The sequence below is a fragment of the Poecilia mexicana genome, unplaced genomic scaffold, assembly GCF_051168715.1.
Source record: "Poecilia mexicana isolate PSO_F unplaced genomic scaffold, ASM5116871v1 scaffold_2, whole genome shotgun sequence".
Classification (NCBI taxonomy): Eukaryota; Metazoa; Chordata; class Actinopteri; order Cyprinodontiformes; family Poeciliidae; genus Poecilia; species Poecilia mexicana.
The window spans coordinates 57,914,843-57,933,615 of NW_028263371.1; the positions used below are offsets into that span (position 1 = coordinate 57,914,843).

Consider the following 18,773-nt stretch of genomic DNA (forward strand, 5'->3'; position numbering starts at 1 on the left):
ATGCATTTTTTCCTACTTATTAGTTGCAGTAACATCTAAAAGGGGAGGAATGTAATAGATTAGTTTGTTGCCCCCTAGTGGTCAGAAATACAGACATAACTGTTTCTAGGGATAGTTTCTGATAGGCCAACTATTAGGTTGTCGAGAGCTGACGTCAGACACTGGTGTGGTTGTTCTGTTCTGTGTTCCGCCATTAAACCAAGTAAACCCGTATTCGCAGCTCCTCTCTCTGATTCCTTTCCAACCGAGAATATCACACCCCATGTCCCCTGAGGGGCTCCGTACGAAATAACCGCAGATTGTTAGCATAGCAGCTAACGTTTTCACACTGTTTTCTAATGAGAGCTGATGAGAAACCGCTGTTAGAGGAGAAGTTCATTAAAAACCAGAGGATTTAGTGAGGAAAGATCAGTCAGGATCAGAGCTGGAGCTGCTGCTCTTCAGTCTGTTTCCAGCTCAGCTTCACCATGTCGGTATTTAGCTATAAAGATGCTACGAGTCAGAGCCCAACATGCTGAAAATGGCTTTTTATGAATGTCAAGGAAACATATATGTAGTTTCTATTTTGGATAATTTCTCTTTTATCCTCGGCTTCAGCCTGAGAACCTGGACGTCTCAGAAGTCATTGAGTTCTCCCAGTGAGACCAGCAGACTGAAGCCTGTGGCCAGTGCTCCCAGTATAATAAATGTTTTAATTCTTTCACTTTTTGTGTATTTTTAAATATCTCAATCTGAAGTATTAGTGTATTAATGTCGCTTATATAATGAAATAAAAAATAATTTACTCTGTTGGAATTATTTTCACTCTGTCAATAGCAGAGTTGACATTCTGTAAATTCTCTGGAAAAAAGTAAGAAAAATATGTAGTTTAATGTTTGACAATGACTGATTTATAAATCAAGTCATTTCTCAATGTATAAAAAATAAATACAGGAAAATTATTTGTTTCTTGTCTTGAAATGTTAAATGTACATTAAATTGATGTTCATCAGTCATTATAAAAATTTTCAGAATCGTTTCTATCAAATAAAACATTGTGCTCTTTAAAGTTAGAAACTCTCTTTAGTAATTTCTTTGATTGCCAAATATATTAATGTGTTTGAGAAAATGTGTCAATGACAGGTATTAACTTAAAATACTTTGTAGAACTTTATCAAGTTCAGCCCATTCACTTGTATTACCTTACTGGCACATATTCCACATGCAGTAAATATACACACACACACACACACACACACATATGTGTGTGTGTATATATGTGTGTGTTTGTGTATATGTATATATAAAACATATTCATAACTGGTGCTATTTGTCCCACTTTAGTTGATGTAAAAGAAATTGTTAATGAGTCTGTTAAATCATTTGACCGTGTAATAAAGCTTAGTGAAATCTTTATTGCTTGTCCTACTTGTTTTGCTTTATTTCAGGGAGTGGAAATATTAATCATTGTTTTGTTAAAGCTTTTGCTAGTATAATAATTAAATCATTATGATTACTATTATGACAAATTTATGTCAGATGATGATTTCTTGGTTAATGTCAAGTTGTCATAAAGACATTTTGAATAATGTCAACTTTGTATTAAAAGTGTCATAATTTACTGAATGACGCTTTATGACAACAGTCATAAATATTCATGAAGGCTTATTGATGTTCATGACAGTGTCATGACGGTCTTATTCACCCCCTTCAAATAAAGTGTTACCAAGTTCATCTTCCAGCAGGACAACTAGCCTGAACATGCAGCCAGAGATATTATGGGATGGTTAGAACGGCCTAGTCAAAGTCCTGCTGAAAATCTGAAACCTGCTAATTTTAACATCTGACTCCAATGAAAACACAAAATGAATTTAACAGAAAAGAGAAGATAGTTTATTTAAAATGTACAAAAGCTACACAGTCACTGAGTGGAGCGGGACACATGGATGGGGTCGAGTTCACTGGGATTGAGTCTCTGCTGACAACACAGACAATACATCATCATCACCACCAGGGATAAAGAAGAAACTGATCCAGAAACAAAACCTTCAGAATTAAAACCCAGGAAGGGTGTCTGCAGGGACACCCTGGGATGGTGTCCCTTCCCAGAAGACACCATCCTGTAGGGTGAGTCCAGCCTCCTGCCAGAACCCGCAGCTGGTTTCGCTCTCTAACTGTGAGGACAGAGGACAGGAGGCGTCCGCTGGGACAGAGGGTTTTCATCTCCATAACAGACCAGAACAATGGATGCTCCCATCCACACTCCTGGAACCGTATTCTCTGGGCCAGTCTCTCCCCAACCGGAAGGTGGAGGTCCGCCTTCTTCCAGCTGAGGAACATGGCCTCCGGCGGGGTTAGGGTCAGTCTTTAATCAAAAAGCAAAAGGAAACATTCCCGACATAAAGTGGAGCTGTTAGCAGCCCCAGTTTAAACACACAGAATACAGCATAAGTTAAAATGGTAAACTCCAAACACATCAGAGATCAGTCTTCCTGTATCTACATGTTCATTACCTGATAAGTGTGTCCTCAGGTGATGAGCTGTGATGTCCCAGAAAGGCACAATATGGTCTGTTTTCAGTGCACCACTTTGTAAACACCAGTAGTCCTGACAAGCATTAATACACCCTGGGCTGGGTTACTGTTAAAATATGGCTTTAAAGACAGAAAACAGTCCCTCCAGCTAAGCTAACTATGAAAAAGAGAAGATTATCATGGTCCCATAGACAGCGGAAACAAAGGTCTGAAGCAGCCAATCAGTGCTTTCTGCGAGTTTCCTGAAGGTGCCCAGATGTTCCCATCTCCAGGAAAAAGATGAGGTGGAGGTCTCAACTGATGAAGTTGAGGAACTTGCTCTCTTCAGCCAGAGCTGTAAGCATGGAGTTCATGTCTCCAATGGCCATGTTGCCGATCCCAGCTGGGACAGACGCCAGGGTGACGGAATTGCGTGGCGTGGTGAGACGGGAGGAGCTCTGGGACAGGCTCTGCAGAAGCCCTGGACTCAGCGTCCCAGACATCAGGCTGGAATGATCTCCGTCATCTAGCATGGTGTCGAAGTCGATCTGAGTGTGCTCTGTGGCTCTGGACCGGCTGGTGGACGAGTCAACGGTACTGCTGGAGACCTGGTTGGCTCCTGGAGAGGCCATGGTGGCTGCAGCAGCCATGTCACTGCAGGTGGCCTCATTGACACTTGGGGACATCGAGTCATCATCACTGCTGTGAGACGAAGGCTGAAACATGTGAATCTGAGCCATGTAGAACACAGCAGAGTTCTGGTTGACTGGGCTGCTGTGGTTCAGCCCCTGGCTCTGCTTCTTTGGGCTTGCTTCAGAGCAGATGTTACTGGGGTTCAGTTCAACTAGCCTGGGGCTCGGTTGGGTCATGGCAGAGGCTGAGTGGTGTCTGGGGAAGGACTTGGGCTCGTTAGGCGGCCGGGGTTGTAACATCCCTCTGGCTCCGTTCTGGATCACATACTGCTGCTGTTTGAGGGGAATGCTGTAGCTTTGCTCTTGGTTCACTTGGTTCCCATGACAGTACCCTTCAACCTGGGCTCTGGTCTTAAAGCTCTGCAGTTCAGAGCTAGCCACAGTGTTGAGGGTTGTGGTAGAGCTTCCAGATAACAAACGAAGCCTTCCTTCCTGACTGAGCCCTTGCTGATGACTCATGTGCTCATTAAAGCTGCATTGTCTCTGCTGCTGCTGATGCTGGAGGGAGGTATTCCCCGGCCTCTGGAGGCTGTGGTACCCCTGTATAGAGAAGTTGTGGCTTATCGGGACGACCTGCTGGTTGCCGCTCGGGGCAACGAGCAGGCAACCAGGCTGCCTTTGCTGAGTGGCAGCCAGGTTGCTCCTGATGGGATGCTGCTGAGGTTTGGGGAGTTTGGTGTCCATCGTCCCGGAACTCACCTCGTTCCATTGCACTGGCATGTTGTTCTTATTGTCTTGTGGTGATGGGAAGAGGTGCTGAGAACCACTGACACCTCCCTGGTAGGAAATGTCATGACCAGACTGTGCCAGGGTGGCGTCCACCATGGCCATCCTCCTTTGTCCATGAAAGTGCAGCGGAGGGGCCATGCTGGCCTGGTAGCCCTGACTGTTATAGCTGTGACTTGTTGGGCCAGAACTCTGAGACCTCAGGTACTGAACCACATCATCTGGAAGCACAAGCTCATCTTCTGCACTCTGCTCCCCACTGCTCATCAGCCTGTCGACTGCCATGGTCTCCATAGCAATGTTCTCAGAAATGCTTGGTGGTCTTGGGGCGAATGGGTAACGCTGGAGACTCCCATCTGAGCGTGTGTAACCCTGCATAGCCAACACTTGATGGCGCTCGGCAGATGACGGGGCATTCATAGGGTTCACATTGTTCATGCTGCTGTAGCGCTGACCCCTTGGAAGAGACGGCGGGTCTAGAGGTGGACGGCAGACGGGGTCACTTGCGCGACGTGGGAGGTTGGTGGGAACTTCATGGGGCATCATGCTGTGTGAGCCATAGGTGATGTCGCTGCACCGCCGGGTTGCATCGCTGGTGGCCGGCTGGAGGAAAGAGGAGCCTTCCTGGTAGTCGCTGTATAGAGCCATCCTTGTCCTCAGGCTCATTCGATCCATGTTGGGGAGAGGAGTAGGTGGAGCACCTCCAGTAGCGGCTGCATACTTCGCTTTGAGCCGATAATGCTGGGCTGGGGTTAGACTCAGAAGGCTGGGCAGGGCTCCTCCACCAGCTACACCTACACCACAGTGACTGGCCTCGCTGGAGCGCCTGGAGAGATCGGTGGAGATCGGGTCGTACGAGTCGGCTGAGCTGATGTTGTTGTGGCGGTTAGCGCCAAACTGGGATGCCTCACTGGAGCGCCGGCTAGAGTAGCAGGGTGAGATGCCGGAGGAGCGTCGACTGAAGGTGTAGGCTGAGCTGATGGTGCTGGTGATGCTGTCGCGGCGGTCGTTGAGCTGGTTCAGCAGCGTTATGTCACAGGAAGTCAGCTCCCCAGTGGGTTGGCCAGCGTACGGAGCGTGGAGGCTGCTCGTCATGATGGAGCTCTCTAGCAAGGAACCTAGCAGACACGAAGGGAAAATTACCCCAGGAACCTAGATGGTTCTGTGAAGTTTTACAGTTTACAGAGAGATTATGATTGATTTCTGTTCCCATAGGGCAGAGGGAAGCAACTGGTAAATGCTGTCCACTGGTTTTTACTCTAACTGGCCTGATCTTCTTCACTGCTGGAGCTCAGAGACATTAGTGGTAATGGACATTCAACATGTGATGCTCACCAGCTGCAGGGATGGGAGGAAGCTTCATGCCCTGTGGTCTGCTGGTAGCCCAGCTGCAGGTCTCCCGCACCGCCTTCAGCCTCTCCTGCTTGATGTTCTCCAGCTTGATGGTGACCGCTCCTCCGTGAGCCACCGATTTCCTCAGCTGAAGCCCCATTCCTGCCTGCAGCACCCCTGCGGGGATTGTGGAGTCGACCGTGGGACCCTCGTCCGGCGCACTGAGGTCCCCGAAGCTGCCCCCGCTGTACATGGCCATCTCTACCCCACTGTCGTTGTTGTTGGCGCTGCTGAGAGGCGACGGCTCGCTGCTGCACGATGACTGGCCGCCAGGACTGGACTGATGCGTCTACAGAGGAACAGCAGGGGGCAGCAGTCATGCAACACTGAAAATATTCTGCTCAAACTGATTTGGGTTTTCTGTGGGAATATTTGATGCAAATAAAGACAAAGAATGAGATGAAAGGTGATAAAAATGCAAATGAAAATAGAACCATGCCATGTTCACACAGCTCCATTATGCATTAATCACTAGTTAATTATTACCAAAGTTCAGATATTCTGACTGTAATGGTGTTTTGTAATGACTAATGCAGGCTTGTACTTCGAGAGTCATTATTTATGGATGCATGGGATTTATTAACAATATGAAAACAAGAGAATAATAGATGATTCTATGCTAAACAGTCCAGAATCCAGAAGTCTGATCATAGTTTGACCCACAGCTGAAAACTGATTTGCTGAATATTAATGTGACAGCGGCCGGATGATCGGCTCGACTGGAGCGATTCATGCAGGTCTTTCATATGAATAAAGAGACGGAGATGCTCTCTCACCTCAGAGATGTCTATCCGATTGTTAGAGGAGAAGCAGAGGAAAGCAAGAATCCAGACAGTTCAGTGGAAAACGACTCAGTCAACATTTACGGGAACCCGAAACACATTTTATTCTCCTGCTTCCCCAGCAGCAACCAGCATTCACACCCCTTGATGTGACTGGAGGTGATATTAATGTCCAGACTCTGGTCCAGACTCAGGCCTGATAGAGACTTGGCTGCAGATTAGGGTGATGGTAGGAAGGCCTTCCATGGAGGCTTTGAAAGCTGTTCAGTTGTAATTGGATGGTCTGAATGCTGTGATGCTAACTAATGGGTCCAAATGCTATTCAACATTTAAATTTTATTGAAAACTTTTTGAACACTGAAGTCTCTTTTCTTCTCTTCCTTAGTTAAAGAGTTCCTGGTTGAAACCTTTAAATCTGCCAGGGGTGTGAATAGTTTAAGGCGTAACTGTAGAAGATAAATGTGAAATCTCTGCCCAAAATCACCATTACTTAAAAAACTGGACTGCACCAGAGTTCACATGTTAGCTGAGGCTGAAACAGAACATCCTCCACACAGCAGAACATGGTAATGGCAGGAGCATGCTGTGGGGATAATTGACATGATGCCGGCTCCACCCACATGCGGACGTAGAGCAATCCTCTGTCAATCATTCCAGTACATTTGTCAGCAACTGACCAATTGGTGGTCGCAGTTTGTCCGGAGGTTTCACGCCCTTATCTGGAGGACCTGACCTTCAGCAAACACGCTGCGGTCAGAGAGATTTCCAGGAAAAGAACAGGAAGTCATGGCCCAGCATTGTCAGTGGGGAATGGGCAACCCCAACAGCCGTTGCCCAGAACAAGTGGAGGGTGGAATACATTTTATTACATTTCCAAAACCAAAAGAGTCTGGAATATCACAAGAAATGGATCATGGCCTGCAGCCAATCTCATGTCCAGCTGAATGCAACTGTGAACAGTAACTACCACGTCAGTCTGCACGAAGGTAACTGGTAGTAAACATCCCATTTTTTGTCATAAAGGCACATCTTCATAGTATGGTCATCAAATCAAAGATCAATAAGTAAAGGTGTGCTGGATTTTATATGTGCAGATTCCAACGGTAGCTCTGTGGCAGCATGATAATGTGCTGCAGTAACTGCAGTATTTACATTTAATAACCTTTTTATGCTATTGTTTATTTTTAATCATTTCCCTGAAGGAAGATTTTCATGAGCTGGTATTATTCAAGTCATTTCTCACCTTCTAGTATGTGCAAAATGTGTCCGACAGCGTTCACACTCAGATCCAACCAGACTTTGTTACCCTCAGCATTGATCCCCATTTATCGTTGATTTCTCTGTTGTTTCTAATAATCTTACAGACCTGAGGTAGGACTCGTTAGACAATTTTCTTGCCTGCCATCTTTGCCTCAGTGTTGTATTATAAGGCAAAAATGTCTCAGGTAATGCATTGAGTTCCACCACCTACTGGTATACATAACACAGCTTGTTGGAGTTTGGTTTGCTCTGCTTCCACATGGGGGCGGAACTGGCATCATGTCAATTAAACTGGCCAGAAATAAATTAGGAAATTAAGAAAAATAAATAAGAGCATTATTTTGTAATTTTGGACTGACGTCTCAAAACCAGCAAACTCCAGAAAAAGCCTGATCTCCAGTTTAAAGATGTTTCCTTCTGACTGAAATCCTCACCATCTGCTCTGTGATCAGTCGGTGGTAAAACATCCTGAAAAATGCAGCCAGAGACGCATTTTAGCATCAGGGACGGGATTCATGCCATGCGGAGGGAAACGGGCAGTTCGATAGAAGAAAGACTAACTAGCCTTTGAGACGGTTAATTAGGGAAGAGAAGCAGATATAGATTTAGGATGGTGGAGGAGAAAGTGTCCTGCTAGCTGCAATCCCGTGACGGTGAGGTTACAGGAACTCACCACAGAGTTCTCCATCTTGATTGGTTTGGCCTGCAGCTGCTCGTCTCCTCCTCTGGATGCGCCGTTGGCCTCCGTCTTCCTGTCTGCGCCCGCCGGGCCATGCTTGGCCTCGTTCTCCCCGTTTCCTCTAGGGGGCAGTCTAGGCGGCGCGTCGCTCCGCTGCTTCTTAGTGACGTGGGCGTCGGGTCCGTGAACCGTCTTGACGTGCTTCCTAAGGGAGCTGGGGTCGGTGTAGCGCTTGGTGCAGCCGAGGATTTTACAGACGTACGGTTTCTGCAAACAAACGTCTAGTTTACTGCCAAACACATTCAACCGCTGGCTAAGCACCGTCTTCATGGAGGCACATAGGAGACCGGTACCTCATTGGAGTGTGTGCGGTTCTGATGCTTGGCCCTATCCGAGGCGTTGGAGAAAGCCTTGTTGCAGCCTTCGTGCTCACACACGTACGGTTTCTCGCCGGTGTGGGACCGGAGGTGAGTCTTCAGATTCTCTAGGCGAGAGTAAGCCTTGAAGCATCCCTCAAACTGCAGAGACACAGGGGACCAATGAGGGACCAACTGGCAACTGGACGCTTAATGCAGGTACAAACACCATTATACACCAAGTCAAGAAACGCCCAATGGCGTGAGGCGGAGCTCCTAGTAGAGACAGAGTACTGCTGCTGCTTGCAGCGCCTCCTAGTGGAGACAGAGAGTACTGCTGTCTGCAGCTCCTTGTTCTCAACAAGTTACCAGAGAAAATGTCAGAACTTCTTCCCTTCAGAGCTGCAGCTCTGAGACGGTCCATGAGGGACTCATTAGGGAGCGGGGCCCCCTGCTGGGAGGTTATCTTAATTACCCCCCTCACTGCTTTCATGCTTGCAGCAGGACAAGAGCTTTAAAGCTTTGCTTCAGTCGGCAACATGGAATATTCCTGCTCTGCTGCAAAACTATTTTGACTCCTTCAACTTTATTTAAACAGATTTATGTTTTCTTTTTATTTAGACAGATTTCCATCTCATTCATTAGTTACATTTAAGGGTGCACATGAAGATGGAAGCAGACAGTCCAAGTGATTTTGTCCATACTGCCTTTCTAGTATTTTTTTACAGACCGTCACCGATTTTGGTTGTGAACGATAACAAAATTGAACAAAACTGGGGAGTGCACCACCTCGAGCAATAAAAACCACAATAACAAAAAAGGGCAGGACACATAATTCATAAGAACAGTCAGATGAAGTCAGATCTGGTTGGTTTTACATACTCAGTCCATTTGGTCCAGATCTTATACAGTTCTTCTTTTTCTACTTGGAGGGAAAAATAAATCTTTTCCATAACATAAATCTGGTAAACAATTTCAATCCATTCATCGATAGTGGGTGGTTCTGATTGTGTCGGCTGCCAGTAGTATAGCCAGCAGTTTTTTTGTCTTTATTGGTCCATGAGTCCAATTGTAGGTTGCCCAGTGACACGTTTCACATTTGAATGGAACGTTTACATTGAATATATTTTCAATATGTTTGTGGAGCTCTTCCCAAGATGGTTTTATTACCTGGCAGTCCCAAAAAACATGGAGGTGGTTGGCTCCCTTAGACCCACAGAGTCTCCAGCAGGCGTCTCCGATACTTTGAATGTGTGGAACAAAAAATGGTGCGATGTTTTTCCAGCAAAACTCCCGCCATGTGTTTGATCCGGTCGAGGCCCACTGCTGTGTACATATTTCCTCCCAGCTTTCTTGTGAGATTATCACCTTCATTTCTTTTTCCTTTCCTCCTTATGTATTCTGTATTCTCATGTTTGGATAGTTGTATTATATAATTTAGAGATAATTCTGCTGTCTGATCTGGGCTTAATTAATGTTAGAAATTCCCCCATGAAACTTGAATCACTTTTTGTCAGCACCTCTTTAAATTTCTATTAAAATAAAGTCTCACCTCCAGGTACCTAAAAAAAAATCATCTTTTTTGATGATCCTTCTGTCAGGTTTCAGACTTCTGGGATCTGCTGTTCTTCCTGTAACTTATAATCACTAAGTAGGGCTGTTATTGGGATTCATTTGCCTTCTCTTTCCTTCCATTGAAGACGGTGGATCATAGTTAAATGTTAATACTTGAGTTTTATTTATATTAATTTTGTAACTAGAGATTAAACTCTTCGAGCAACTTCATCAGTTTTGGGATCGTCTGTGTGGGCTGCGTTATACTTATCAATAAATCGTCAGCGAACAGATTTTGTTGACCTGATTTCTTTGTGACCTTTGACCTCTGCCTGATCAGTTGACTCATGGGTTCAATAAATAAGGCAAAGAGGAGCGGCGAAGCACAACACCTCTGTCTCGTTCCTCTTTCCAAAATGAACGAATTGGTCAAATCTCCATTAATTTTCATTCTAGCTGTTGGTTTAGTATATAACGATTTAAATGTGTCAATTATATGAAATCCAAATTTAGAGAGCACTTTATATAAAAAAGTCCACCTTACTGAATCAAATGCTCTCTCTGCATCTAAACTAATATCACTGCCTCTAGTTTTTGCTGAGTGACTTCGCTCATAATGTGTTTTTCTAATATCTGTCTTTGCCTGACAAAGCCAGTCTGGTCTTTATGCATTAAAGCTGGTAATATGACTTCTATTCTTTTAGATCAGGGGTGCCCAAGTCCAGTCCTGGAGAGCCACCGTCCTGCAAGTTTTAGAAGTGTCCTTACTCCAACAGACCGGATCGGCTCTACAGAGGCCTGGTAACGAGCCATTCATTTGATTCAGGTGTGTTGAAGCAGGGATGCATCTGAAAGTTGCAGGATGGCGGCTCTGGAGGACTGGACTTGGGCTCCCCTGTTTTAGATAATATGGAGGTGATACAGGACGATAACTCCCACATTCCAGTTTGTCTTCCCCTTCCTTCGGTATGACTGAAATCACTGCCTCTCGCCATGAGGGGGAATATTTTTATTTTCTAAAACCCAGTTGAACGTTTTCTCTAATGTTGGAATTAGTTGGTCTTGAATAATTTTGTACCATTCTGTAGTGAATCCATCAGTCCCTGGAGACTTTCCTTTTTTAGTTCTCCTGATTGCTGATTGAATTTCCTCTTTTGTAATTTTGGATATGAATTTCTTATTTTGTTCATCAGTGACCTTTGGAAGATTGATCTTTTCCAGAAAGGCATCGATCTGGTTGTCGCTGCTTGTCTGTGATTGGGAATATAATGTTTTATAGTATTTTTGGAAGCAGTTTTTGATTTTCTCCGGATTAGTTTCTATTTCCTTTGGTGCACCGTTTCTTATTTTATGTATAGCCCTTGAGGCTTGTTCTTTTCTTAACCTATATGATAAAAGTTTCAGGGATTTCCCACCTACCTCATAGTATTGTTGCTTTATAAAATAATCTTTTTTTTTGGATTTCCTGAGTATTTATTTCTTCTATTTCTTTTTTTAGTTTTATAATCTTATGTTTGGTATTGTCATCTTTGGGAGACTTTGGATGTTCTCTCTGTAATCTTTTCAAATCCTCTTCTAACTCCTGGAGGGTTTTTTTCTCTGATTCTCTTCTCATATGAGGTTATGGATATAATTTTACCCCTAATCACCGCTTTTAATGCGTCCCAGATTATAGGAGTTACTTCCTCATTATCATTATTTTCTAAATATAAATTAATTTCACGTTTTAGTTTATCTCTAATGACCGATTTAGAGATAAAATCGTGGATCTCCTCTTAGGCAGACTGAGATGTAAATGGGACCATGATCTGAAAGAGACCTAGGGCGTATTTCACAGCTGTCTACCCTACAAAGATCTCCCTTGAACAAAGAAGTAATCTATGTGGGAGTAGACGTTGTGAATAATCTCAACTCTTTGGGTTTCTTTCTCTCCAAACGTCGACGACTCCCACCTCACTCATCCAGGTATTTAACCTTCTGCTAATGTCTTTTGTGTTGGGTTTCCCATTTGATGAGTCAGTTCCATCCATCCATTTTCTAACACCCTTGTCCCCTAGTGGGGTCAGGAGGAACTGCTGCCTCTCCTGCTAACGTTCCTGGCGAGAGGCAGGGTCACCTGGACGGGTCACCTGGACGGGTCACCTGGACAGGTCACCAGTCTGTCACAGGGCAACACAGAGACACACAACCACACCTAGGGACAATTTGGAGAGACCAATTAACCTGACAGTCATGTTTTTGGACTGTGGGAGGAAACCAGAGAAAACCCACCAGGCACAGGGAGAACATGCAGACTCCATGCAGAAAGACCGGGTCCGGGAATCGAACCCAGAACCTTTCTGCTGCAAGGCAACAGCTCTACCCACTGCACCACTGTGCAGGCCTTGATGAGTCAATTTTCAGATTTAATCGGACATTAAAATCTCCACCACATATTAAAATCCCCTGACTTTTTGTTGTCATTACATCGACTATTTGTTTATAAAAGGACCAGTCACTTCCAGGAGGAACATACACGAGAGTTATCACGATTCCTTCTGCTTTGCCTGTAACCATGACAAATCTGCCTTCATTGTCGTTATATTCTGAAACGTGCTCATAATTTACAGCCTTGGATATGAGGGCCCCCACTCGTCTCCGCCTCCCTGATCCATGTGAAGAGAAGTAAACATGTTTAAATCCTTGTTTATTTAATTTGGCATGTTCTGAGTCCTTGAGCGTCTCTTGCAAAAAAGTGACTTGGATTTTATCTTTCTTTAATTTTGATAAGATTATTTCCCTCTTAACTGGATTGAGTACTCCATTTATATTAAATGATGCCATTTTTAAAGATCCGTTTTGCATCTATGTGATTCTCCTCCCCATCTCACTCAGATACCTGGTGGATTTCCCCTCCCCTTGAGAACCGACAGGGAACAAACATTTAACATAACACACATAAAACTGAACACAATTTGTCCATGTAACTTCCTAAGTAGGGTTCTATTAGCCTGACCCTGAGAGTCCCCACAAGGGGCAACCTGCAACAGTCACATTTCGGAAAAAAAGGAAAAGGCGAGAAAAGTGTCCAAAGGAAAAAAAAAGGTCCCAAATGAACCGGATTGTTCTATAGTTTGTTTCCACCACTAGTTACAGATTTGGTTGAAGGTATTTCACAGTTCCTCCCACCGTCTTCGGTCTGGGGAAGATCCTCTAGGTCTCCTGAAGGCTCGCAGCTTCTCCTTGTAACTGGAACCCCAGCCGGCTTTAAATGTGCCCTTCATCGCTCGTCGGTCCACTCTTGTCCAAGACAGCTGCTGCACCTGCTCCATGAGCGTCTCCGGAGGTTTGATGGTTGATACGGTGAAGCCTCGTCTCAGCAGGTCCTCTGATGCCTCCTCTACTGTATCATAGGTTTTGGTTCCGTCTTCGTATCTAACACGCAACTTCGTGGGGCAGAGGGTCTGGAAGTGGATGTTATTTTCCTTGGATACTTTGCGGCTTTCGGTATATTCCCTTCGTCTTTTAAGTATGAGAGGTGGATAGTTGTGATCCAGGTTTATATGATTTTCTTGCCAGGTAAATTATAAAACTCAAGACCTTCATGCAGTAAGCTTTCAAACAAATGAGGTCATTGTCGATTCCTTCTTGGATCCCTCCGCTACTCCATGCATCCTTATATCTTCACGTCTGGATCGACTTTCCAGATCCATCAATTTCTCCTCCAGCTTAGCATGTAGCTTTAGCATAGCCGTGATGACCTCCTCCATGTTTAGGATCCTTTCTTCTGCCTTCTCCATACATCCCTTCACCTCCTCCATCCTGGTGTTCACTTTTACAATTTCTTCTTTTTATGGTCTCAGATTGATCTTTATTTTCTTGGCGAAACCCTCTTAGTTCTCGGAGTCGGCCATTTTTAGACGCTCCGCCTTTTTGCTTGTTGGTTTCAATGCGCTAGCTGCTAATTCTTGCTGCATTCCCGTGTCTCTCACCCATCTGACTTCAGTCGGCATTTATCGCTTGAAGCAGTGGTACAACTTTTATTTCCCTTTTTAAGGAGTTATATTGGTAGCTTTACTTAGTTTATATGGGGAAATTTCTCTAATTACTCTGGTTCAACCAGGAGCGCTCTCACTATGCGACCATCTTGATCAGCGTTTCTCCACCTGGTCCTCAGCCCCCCCCCCTGCTCTGCATGTTCTAGATGAGCCTCTGTTCCAGAACAGCTGATCCAAATGACTGCAGGACCATCAGGAGCTGCAGAAACCTGCTAATCACCCAGAGATACATCCAGGTGGCAGAAGGGAAACACCTGAAACATGCAGGACAGGAGGCCTGAGGACCAGGATGGAGAAACTCTGATCTTGATGGTGGTTTGACCCAGAAGTCTATTTTATGGGCTTTAGCATGACGAACCAAGAGAGTAGAGCTGAACTGGGATGGTTAGGGTAACTGACTCTGTTTTCAACATTTTTTTACAAATAAGAATCCCAAAAAGTGTTGTTTGCATTTATGTTCAGCACCTTCACTCTGATGCCCCTAAATAAAGAACAGCTCAACCTCCAAATCACACCATCTAAATCTGTACAGTCAGTGACCTAGTCAAAGTCCAAACCTAGATCTAACTGAGGATCTCTTGGAGACGGATATTCTGATATTTTCTCCCTCCAGTCTGTCTCAGCTGGAGACCAACCAAACTTCTGACTGGGGCGTAAATATTTATGCACTGTGGAAAACCAATAATTCATTTTCCTTCACATTTGGTGACTTTCTATTGTCTGATGCAGAACATCTCCAACTGAACTGAAGTTTGTGTTTGGTACCATCTGGTACCAGTAGAAAGTACACCTGGTCAGAATGTTGATCAGTGTCAACATCCAGGTTTGCACAAGGTTTTCATGTTTGTATCATGTTTTCAGCCCTCCTCACCGTGCATTTGTGCGGCTTCTCGCCGGTGTGCCTCCTCATGTGGACCACCAGCATGTACTGGGCCTTGAAGGGCTTCTGCTCCCGGGAACAGTCCTCCCAGCGGCACACAAACTCTTTCTTCTCTCCGTGGATGTGGTCGTTGTTGATGTGCTGCGTGGAGGAAAGCAGCTCAGGTCAGCCATGTCTCTGCAGCAGACACAGCTCTACACACAGTGCAGATAGAAATATAGAAGTAAAGAAGAGCAGGTGGAATGAGTGGAAGTATGCCTGATCTGGATCTGGACCTTCTGGTAGCCTAGGGCTATCGGCTATCAGCTGCTGACTGTTGCAGTCAGCATCTTACAGCAATAATGTATTTCATGAGAAACAAATGGGAGTTAACTTTTCAAAGTCATGTTATCATAAATGTTTCAGTCTTCATATCTAGTTTGCAGGCTGCAGATAAACAGTTAGCCTGCTAACTAAATATGTAGCCTGGAGCATTTAGTTTGCCAACAGTTAGTTTGGAGGCGCTAGTTTATCCGGTGTAGTGAGGAGTTATGGACGTTGCTCACCATAATTCAGTAAATAATCCCAAACTCCCAGATTAAAAGCTCCTGGAAGAAAACAACAGCATGGTGGCGCTCTCTCTGTGTCGCTTTGCTAACACAAAATGGAGGACGATTGATCTAGTGGTTCTGGTTCTGCAGAGATGTTTCCTTCCTGCTGCAGCTGGGAGACAGTTGGTCAGCAACGGGTGGGGGTGGGATAGGTGGATTTATAGCTGCGCCCGCACAGGTCGGGAAGTTGCTGACCAAGAGGTCAGAGATCACCAAGAACTCTGTGGGGTGGTCGTTAAGGTCAGTATCACTAAGCAGGAAGGACATCCGGGGCAGAACCGACCCAATCAGAATCATGTAATGACTGCCTGGTCCAGAGAGGAAGGCCCTGTGGGCCAGAAGTTCTGTTAGGGTTCTGGGTGGGTTTAGATCCACCAGAACCAGAACCATTAGCCTGGACTGAACTGGAATTAACGTGAAATGTCTTTAATAACTGAACTGGACCGACTGGTTCAGTTCATATGGTTCTGGGGCCAAAGCCCAGTTATGAATGGGAGGACCAGAACCAGGTCTGGACTAGAACCTTGACCAGAATTCTGGACTCTCAGAACTCAGACCTAACCCCTGACCCTAATCTTGATTATTGGACTACACCTGACAGGAACTGAGCCAGTCTAATGCTCATCTGTAGATGGCTGTAGTGCAAACTGGCTGTGAAGCAGCTGGATTAAATAATCCCTGGGTCTCACATGGACAAGCTGGTCCTGGGTGTCGTACTCCCTGCTGCAGCCCTCCCAGTGGCAGTTGGTCTCGTAAACGGCCTCTGGCTCCTGCTTGCACTCGTCCTTGTCCAGATCTTCGCTCAGGTCCAGGACTCCTCCGGCGTGGTCCTGATGGCAACAACAAGTGGCAGGAAAAAAACCTCTTTATTCTGACTCGTTAATATGATCCTTAATCTGCAGCTTCATTACAATCAATCAAAGGTGAATCGGTAAACACTGGTTTCCGGGGAGTGGAGCTGTGCCGCCTTCTGGTTCTGGTTCTGCTGGTCCCACCTGAGCGGACGGTGAAATGGGAACTGGACCCTCTGCTTCAGTCTTCACCTTGGTCCTCTTGGTGTTCAGCGGATTCACTGTGCTGCTGACCGCCGGATCTCCACCGGAGCTCTGAGCAACATAAAGACAAGAGAGGGAAGTCGGAGGAAGACACGAAACATCTGAAAAAAGACTCAGATGACCAAGAGACTCCTGAACTGGTCTCTGTGTCGCCTTTGGATGAAGCACGTCGTATTACTGCAGGGAATTGTCAGTTCATTAGATCTTTGGTGAAGCATTACAGATGTGTGGCAGAACAGATGACCTGTGTGGGGTGGTTTCATCAGAAACCTCTGAACAGAACCAAACTGCCGCCAACCAGACGCAGCCGGGGCAGAAAGTCCAGCAGGAAGCACCTGAGGCATGTCTGACCCTGTTGATGAGCATTGCTCTGTGGTTCTGAATGGTCCATATAACTCGTATAAATTTTTGCTCATTTTTGTGCATTCTGTTTGATGAGGTTTTCCATCCTTGGTATTTCGGCAGACCAGGGGTTAGAGCAGGAGGAGGCACTGCCAGACCTGGAGGGAATCTGGTTCCTTACATGAAAATCCCACGACTTTCACATGTGATTACTTTGTGGTGATTCTCACATGTGAAATCATGGCACCTGTCTGTAGGAGTTGGACCAGGTGCATGTTTGAACCCCTGGGCCCCGAGGAACACCGGTACCCTCCTTCAGGTTGGGATCAGTGGACATGACGTTCTGGTAGGATCTCTGAGGGGATTCCTGATTCTCAGAGCGACTCCAGCTCTGAATCATGGATGGTAAATGGTAAATGGACTGAACTTATGAAGCTGCGGTCTGCAGGTGTGTGATGGATGTGAACGCTGAACATGAAGCATGTTGAGATGGAGCAGTCTCACTGGTGATGGACCAACGCTACGTTAGCACAGCAGGTCTTCAGGCTAGATTCTGACTTTTCCCTTAGACTCCCCAATACTCCCCTTTGTGATTCATCAATTAATGCTCTAAGTTCCTTCGATTTATTGGCATATTTTTCCATGTATGATTTGAAATGATTGGAACCTTCCTTTCAGGTGCTGCAGTTGTTTTAGGGGCAACAGAAGAGAGACAAATAACTAAAACTCTGTAGCAACAGAAATGCAGAGCTGGATTCGTCAGACTGGGAGCCGCCGCCAAGACTAAACAGTTTAGACGACTTTGAGATAGGAGAAACCTCGCCAAAATATGAAAGAAGAGTTACTGCTGCTGTTACAGATTGGGCCGGATGCATTAGGAGTGGGGGCTTTGATCTACCCAATGACTCTGAACATGACGCAGAGGCTGAAGGCCTTTAAGCGCTAATGGCGGCAGAGAGAAGGGGAGGTTTGAGGCTGCATCAGCGGAGGGGTCTAATCCCACCCAGACGCTCTGCAAAGACAGGATATGGTTCTGATCAGCGCTAATAAAGCTGTGGCGGCATTCCCAGAGACGCCAGGAGGGACGTCAGCTGGAGGTCACGACCTTTCTGTCACCTCTTTATTCATTTTAAGTCATTTATTCCTTCATTTGCTCATTTGAATTATTTTGCTGTTTGATCTTATTGTGAAGCACTTTGTGATTTTTTTATCTGTGAAAAGTGATGAATAAATAAAGTCTGAGCAGCTTGTTCTCTGAACAATAATCCTCTTATTGTTTTATTACACAATCAACCTTCAATCATTAACATTTAAACCAAGCATGTTCATTTGTGGCAAGAAATCCAACTGATTTATAAAACTCAATATTTTGTCATTTTCATTAAGATTATTATCAACACTTTAATTTCTTGTTGTGTTCAGTGTTATATTCCATGTTGGTTTAAAGTGGCTCTAAGCGTCTCATTCAGATTAACTGAAATTAGGACATATTTAGAAATAATAAAAATACAATTATCTATACATTTGAACAAAATCAGCATGTTATTCGCAGTAATACTGGGAAAAATATGGGTCATATCATAATGTAGTTGAGCAGAGATTGTGTTTACTCTAAATAGAGAAGGTAACTCTACCCAGATATCTATCATTCTTCCTTCTCTCCTTCCTTCCTAACTCCGTCACGAGATAAATTAAAATAAAGTAAAGCACTCCAACATGAACAAAACTTAGACCGCACGGAGGCCTCAAACGTGTAAAGATCAGAGTTAAATTGAACTCTTACTTGGTTCACCATTATAACTCGGCCTGGCAGCACCTGTTCAGGTCAGGCATCTTGGCTAAAGCAACAGGCTGGTTTCACCTGACCTCACGCAGCTGAACCTCCAGAGCGCAGACAGAGGTCTGCGCTCTGGAGACTCTAACCCTAACCCTGGGA

The 18,773-nt window shown here is 45.1% G+C and overlaps 1 protein-coding gene across 2 annotated transcripts in view; it reads right to left on the reverse strand.

The window, feature by feature from the left end:
* Positions 1-1,849: 1,849 nt before the first annotated feature.
* The window catches only part of LOC106908601 (transcription activator GLI2.L-like), a 72,592-nt gene continuing 55,668 nt past the window's right edge, over positions 1,850-18,773 (reverse strand). Inside the window, exons 8-15 of one of the 2 annotated variants that reach the window (XR_015762328.1) lie at positions 16,436-16,546; positions 16,130-16,270; positions 14,842-14,991; positions 8,377-8,541; positions 8,018-8,290; positions 5,246-5,591; positions 2,493-5,028; positions 1,850-2,344 (exon numbers count right to left, since the gene is read on the reverse strand). Coding sequence is in view for 1 of the 2 variants with exons in the window: in XM_088003674.1 (XP_087859800.1) it covers positions 2,807-5,028; positions 5,246-5,591; positions 8,018-8,290; positions 8,377-8,541; positions 14,842-14,991; positions 16,130-16,270; positions 16,436-16,546 (3,408 nt within the window). In the remaining variant the exon portion in view is untranslated. Of the gene's footprint in view, positions 5,029-5,245; positions 5,592-8,017; positions 8,291-8,376; positions 8,542-14,841; positions 14,992-16,129; positions 16,271-16,435; positions 16,547-18,773 lie in introns of both variants that reach the window. The other variant, XM_088003674.1, reaches the window with a different exon arrangement.